This window comes from Pterocles gutturalis, unplaced genomic scaffold (genome assembly GCF_000699245.1).
Source record: "Pterocles gutturalis isolate BGI_N339 unplaced genomic scaffold, ASM69924v1 scaffold22698, whole genome shotgun sequence".
Lineage (NCBI taxonomy): Eukaryota > Metazoa > Chordata > Aves > Pterocliformes > Pteroclidae > Pterocles > Pterocles gutturalis.
In genome coordinates, this window is record NW_010123617.1 from 1 (window position 1) to 6,409 (window position 6,409).

The window sequence follows — 6,409 nt, forward strand, 5'->3', positions numbered from 1 at the left end:
GCGCCGCCCAGTCTCCCCTCGGCCGGAGGTCGCTGCTCGCCAGCCTCAGAGAGGGTGGTAATCGCGGGGGAGGAAGGGGGCACGCAGGTGGGGAGGGAAGCACCTTACGTTTAGTAGCCTTTCCTGCTAACATCACCTGCCTGAGGTTCTTGATTGTAAAGAGGTGCTGAGCTCTTGTTTCATATAATGCCCCATCCCTGGAGGGGTTCAAGGCCAGGCTGGATGAGGCTTTGGGCAACCTGGGCTGGTGGGAGGGGTCCCTGCCCATGGCAGGGGGTGGCACTGGGTGGGCTTTAAGGTCCCTTCCAACCCAAACCATCCTGGGATTCTATAATACCTATGGAGGGGAATTAAGTGCCTAACCCCCTCTAAAAGTTGGGGACCTAAATGGTATGCTTATGGTTACACAGAAAGTGCGTGGTGGATCGGCTAATGAAAGCCAGATCTGTCAGGTTTCAGGTTAGTATCCTACCTAATGAACCAATTCTTATTGTTTTTGTTGTTAATGCAGAATTTAAAAGAGTGGCTGTCATGTCACAGGACTGCAACGATGAGTGGGAGCTGAGCAAAGAGAATGTGCAGCCCCTCCGGCAGGGGCGAATCATGGCCACCTTGCAGGAAGCCCTGGCTCAGCAGGAGACCTCCACCCACACTGCTGTGCAGCTCAAAAAACAGTGAGCAATGTTTTGACACCTTCTTTCCCCTTATCTTCCTGCCTTATTTAATGTCACAGTATATCTGTCTGACAGTAACTCCTCATAACAGAACAAGAATTCTGTTAAGAGAGACCATATAAGCCTTGGGGTAGTAGAAATTATTGGAAATATCCTTTGGAAAGATGCATATCTGTTCTTGTTAAATAATGTTACAGTTCCCAGTGCTTTCATTTTGAGGAGTACAAAAGCTTTTTTTTATTATTCTTCTGGTCTCAGTAAAAGCTCAAGTATAAATATATGCTAACCTACCCTTGTATTTATTGGATGGATAATTTTGTTTTTTAGGGAGTTTGAATCGGAAATCCGATTTTACTCTGGAGATGATCCACTGGATGTCTGGGACCGGTAAGCTTACTTTTATTTCAGCAGAAAGACTAGAAAGGTCAGATACCCTTGTAAAGCTTGTGAAAAAAAATTTTAATTTAATAAGGATCTCATTAAAATATAGGTTCTATAACTTTTTTGAATAATACGTTGTGATTCATACTATGTCTATTTTTTTCTCAATCTCGTCATGTTGTACAGAAACAGAAGCTTTGTATCTTCTTCAGAACTGACTTCCTATGAATGTATTCCACCTCTAGGTACATCAAGTGGACAGAGCAAACCTTCCCCCAAGGTGGAAAGGAGGGTAATCTCCCAGCAATATTGGAGAGGGCAGTGAAAGCACTCCATGAACAGCGGCGGTACTACAAAGATCCCCGTTATCTTAGTCTCTGGCTCAAATTTGTGAGTGTTTTGCAAATATCTCTTGGGTTCTGCTTTTTGTCATGTCATTGGCACGCAGTTAGGCTGATTTTTGTAACAATAGAGTCGAAGAATACGTTGTACAACTGGTGCGATGTTAGAAGTCTCTCTCTGCAAACATGTTACCTACTCTTGGATTGCACTTATTTTCAATAGGATCTTCAGATCTTTTTTAGGATCATTCAGTTTGGACAGCTACAAAGTCCATAAGTTTTGTTTTGGAAAAGCTAGTTTGAATAAGTGGAGCTTGATTATTTATTTAAGGAGAAAAAGTGATTTGAAGATACATTTTAGGTCTTATCTGTCCTACCAGTTATTTTGACTTCTAACTGTCTTGTAAGCAAAACCAAGCTGAGCATGTTCTGGTCTTAGCTTGTCTCTCCATTGCTAAAGTTTTTGTTGTTGTTCTCATAGTCTTAAAGCAGCTTTTCTCCTGATTTAGCTTCCTGAGCTGATTTACTAGTTTTGACACTGGTAAAAAGTATGTTGTACTTTATCAAAAGATAAAATCATTATTCTCAGGAATACTACTATGACATAGTTCAATAATTGAATTATCCCAGATTAAAAAAAAAAATCTAAGAAATTCTGACTTTGAACATACAGGCTACAATTAAGGTAATAAAATTGACAAATATATACATGCATTTAGAGGTTTTTCTCATTATTATTATTCTCCTATTTAATTCCTTTTCTTTATCTCGGGCACTGTGACATGATACAGCTCTACGTCCTGGCCTTACAACTGCTCCTGTAAGACTTGTACTGAAATCAATGGGGTCTTGCAGGAGGCATCAAAATCCAGACATCAACTTGAAATCCTTTGTAGTCCAATGCAATTACTGAAGTAATTTGGTTGTTTCAGGGAAATTGTTGTAACGAGCCCTTGGATCTGTACAGTTATCTACACAGCCAGGAAATTGGCACAACATTGGCCCTACTCTACATCACTTGGGCAGAAGTACTCGAGGATAGAGGAAGTTTTAAGAAAGCAGATCTGATATACCAGGAAGGTCTTCAGCGCAAGGCTGAGCCTTTGGAAAAACTCCTGTCCCATCACAGGTAAGCTTCCAGCTAAAGGGAAGAACTTAGTGTAGTGTTGTGTTCTTCAGTGGATACCTGGTGCAGTGAAACTTTGCTGACTTCTCCAATATTTTTCTCAGGCAGTTTCAGACCCGTGTTTCTCGGCAAACACTACTGGGGCTTGAGGAAATTCCTGATGAAGAAGATGCGGGTCTTCTGGGAGCTGCAGAACCTCAGAGAAGCTCACTGGCAGATCTAAAAGGCAGGGGGAAGAAAAAAGTGAGAGCCCCAATTAGTCGAAAAGGTACGTTCAGTTGCTGAAACTACATATTATTATTAGAACAGTTGTGTCTTTTTGTTGTGGAATTTACAGTTGCTAAAGTTCTTGAGTGTGAGAGTTTAAAAGCTAGTTTGCCTAATAATTTTTTTTTGCCTATAGCCACGAACCAAAACAGAAGCTTCCAGACTCTAACTTCTCAGCAGCTTTCAAACAATCCGGGTTTTGCTGTGTTTGATGAAAACTCAGCTCCAGCTTCTGGACCCGAGATTCCCATACTTACACCACAGCCATGGGCAGCACCTCCAGCTCCGAGGGCCAAGGAGAATGAACTGAGCGCAGGACCTTGGAACTCTGGCAGGGTAAGGAGTCTCAAAATGGACTGGCAAAAAAGAGGAAGGCGTGTGTAAGCTGATGACTTCTTCTGATACCGAGACAAAAGTCGTCGTACTCCTCTCTTGCCTGGGGTTTGTGTCTATTTGTAACTACAAATCTTCCTGGCTTCTTCCTAAAGAGTCTCTGGCTGTGTGTAACCTATTAAAGTTTAGCAAGATGATCTTGCTAGAATAAGTTTAAAAAACTCTCTAGAGTTCTTAAATCAAGAAATTATAATACTTGCTAGCCAGAAAAATTAGTAGAGGTGGCCTGTCAAACTGTTTGGGAGACAAAAGGAATATAAGTGGGAAAACACTAGCCAAAGAAAGGGACAGAAGGCAGGCATTAGTTAATTCTGTAAGAAAGAGCAAGAGTTAAACTGATATCATACAATACAACCTGAAAGAAGAACTTGTTGCCTATCTTATGAAAATAAGACATGTACGGCATTCTGCAAGCCTGTTTTGAAGTGCTTGTGAGGAAAACAGAGATCAAAAGAACTGAAGAACTACTGTATCAATGGAATATTTATCCTGACAATAGGATGACAGAAAGTAGGTTCCAATGGTTTAAACTAATGCTGAAGACATGAAAAGAAGCAGCTGCGCTACAGGTGTTTAAGCTGTTCTAGAGAAACCAGCCAAGACATTATCTGAAGGAAATGAATCCTATGAAATCAAGCTTGTTTCATAGGTGCTTCGATAACCCCCCGTGTTCCTCTGTTCTTTCTGCATTAGAGGGGAAGAATAGAGAGTAATCAGATGATAATAATTTAGACTTTTCAATGCAGAAGTACTTACGAGTGAAGCTTAGAAACAAAAAGTAGGATAAATGGAGGGAAGCAAATGGGCTGAAATTCATGGAAGCTCCAGGCAGAATTACTGCCAGATACAAAGCAATTGCCAGATACAAAGCAATTGATTAAGTAAATGTTAAAGTTCAGTAAATCAGAAGTTTAATTTAGCTGAGAAGTGAGACAGGGGAGTTTAAAGTTAGAAAGGGATCAAGAGAATAACTACTTGAGAATAGCTGTTCGGACAATGTATGATTAACGTTTGCCGTGCTTGGGAAGACAGGATGAGAGGATCAAAGCTGTGATGATGGGGGAGGAACTGCTGACCCAACCGAGAGGAGAGAATACAACACCTGCAAGGCCGTGGAGATAGGGAGGGCTGCTTAGCCTCTAAACAAGATGGAAACCAGCCTGGTTCTTTGGACTGAGACCAAGAGACCAGGAGGTGAGAAGTTCAACTCCGATGAAGACTCATTTAATTCATCCTGTCAACCACTGGACGACCACCAGGGAGCACTGCACAGGCGCAGAAGGACTCTTTAGCTCATTATAATACGAAGCGGGGCTAGGCAGGGCTAGGTAATTAATATGAATGGCTGGATTACAAAACTTAATGCATATGCAACATTTTGGGGAATAAATAGAGGGATTTTTGCGAAAAGGCACGCATGTCTTTGGTGGAGCTATCCCCCATGCACCTCAGCGCTGAATAAACTACATATCTACTTTACAACTTTCATGAGTTGTGGAGTCTTTACGCTTCAGAAGAATGAGGAGGAAGAATTATTAATATTAATTTCTTTTATCAGTTGCTTTGCTTTGGGCTGCTTAACACATTCATTCTGGTCCCCAAATACTCTTTTAATGTCTGTCCTTGGAGTTCTCTCTGTTCCCCCTTTCATGAAATTTGTTAGATTTAATTAAAAAAAAAAAAGAAGCTGCAACTAGCAGAAGTGTTGAAGATGCTTAGTTCACCTTCACTGAAGTGTGGTGCTTATTCTGGCTTGTATTACACTGAAAGAACCTTTTGTAAACCCTTTGAGATAATAAAAACTGCGCAGAGTAAAGAGGCTTTTTTTATTGCCAGTGTGAAGATGGCTAAGTAAACAGTTTGAAAATAAGAGAAATAAGTCAATTTGTGAAATATTCCCACCACGTAACAACTTCTGCTTACGAGTCTAGGGGAATTTCCGATGGGCAGATGAGAGTAGAATGTTGTCAGACTAAATTCGATCTGTCTTCTCTTAAATAATGGACTCCAGAAGTAGTTAAGAGATTTTTGTGATGTTGGAATGGCCTCTGAGAGGAAAATTGAGAAGTCTGAAGGTTCTTGGTGGACAGCAGAATAAATGCTATAACAGAATTGGGACAGTCTTGTCTGAAAAATGAGGACTATAGCACTTCTGGAAAACAAATAAGAGGAGCAACCAGAATACCCGGCTTGACCAGCATTCCCTCAGAATAGCAGAAACTAGGTACTGAAGGGGACATGCAGGAGGAGTGTGTGCTTTTTTACATGCTAGTGCTGAGCTGATGGTCTATAAATGTTTATGTATCCGAACAGAATTAATCTTGTAAATTCATCTTGGTGAAGTCTATCAAGTTTGTTTTTTGTTTTTTTTTTAAATAACAAAACCTACAAATGAGACAAATAGACAGGGAAAAGAGATTCAGAGTATAGAGGGATGTAGAGTCTAAAAATTAGTCTTTAAGCTGTTAACTTAGATTTTATTTTTTTTTCCTCCTTCCTCAGCATCCTTGCAACAGTGCAAATTCTGGTACAGAAGTGCCCTGTCCACGGCCCAGTTTCACTCCATATGTGGAAGAGACGGCTCAGCAACAAATCATGTGAGTCTTCAGTTTGAAATGGGGATTGCATTTGAAATTACCAAATCTGCTCCATAAAAACCCAAATCATTTTACCAAGTAGCCAAGCCTCTAGATCTACAAGAATTTAAAAATATCTGTCAGCCTGGAAGCTCTTAGTGCTTTAGCTTGATGGCAGAGGCTTCAGTGGAAGATGCATAAGGACGTGGGAAGTGTTTAACTATCACGGCTCATTACATGGGAGCCTACATCATATTTATATATGCTAATTAATTTAATAGCTTAACTCTCTGTCTTTACACAAGAAGACAGTTACCTCTCCTAGGATGCTGTTTGCTATGAAAGCAGCCCTGAACTGAGGCAGGCTTTTTGCTGTTTTCCTCTGTCTTGGGAACTCTGTGTTCATTCTACCTAGAGTTTTATTCTGAAACAAGCTATCAGAGTTTCCATGACAACAGTGTTGCTTAGGTTATGGAGGAGTATGCTGTTTTGCCTGAAATTACCTTCCTATTTGTACAGTGCTCACTGAAATGTTGATAAATCCCAGGAGATGGGGTTGTTCTGTTGGGTTAGAGCAGAGGAAAAAGCATTATTTTGCAAAGCCACTTAACTTCCTTCTGTGGCTAATCATAGAATCATAGAATGACCCGG

At 40.7% G+C, this 6,409-nt stretch overlaps 1 protein-coding gene across 1 annotated transcript; it reads left to right on the top strand.

Moving 5' to 3' along the window:
- Window positions 1–531: 531 nt before the first annotated feature.
- LOC104459756 (mitotic checkpoint serine/threonine-protein kinase BUB1 beta-like) lies at window positions 532–5,779 on the top strand (the record flags this gene model as incomplete). The annotated part of the gene is made up of 7 exons (XM_010077980.1): window positions 532–674; window positions 1,002–1,061; window positions 1,301–1,445; window positions 2,329–2,525; window positions 2,627–2,790; window positions 2,926–3,125; window positions 5,685–5,779. Coding segments are annotated over exons 1-7 (1,004 nt in total), but the record flags the coding sequence as incomplete, so codon positions are not given.
- Between the last annotated feature and the right edge of the window lie 630 nt (window positions 5,780–6,409).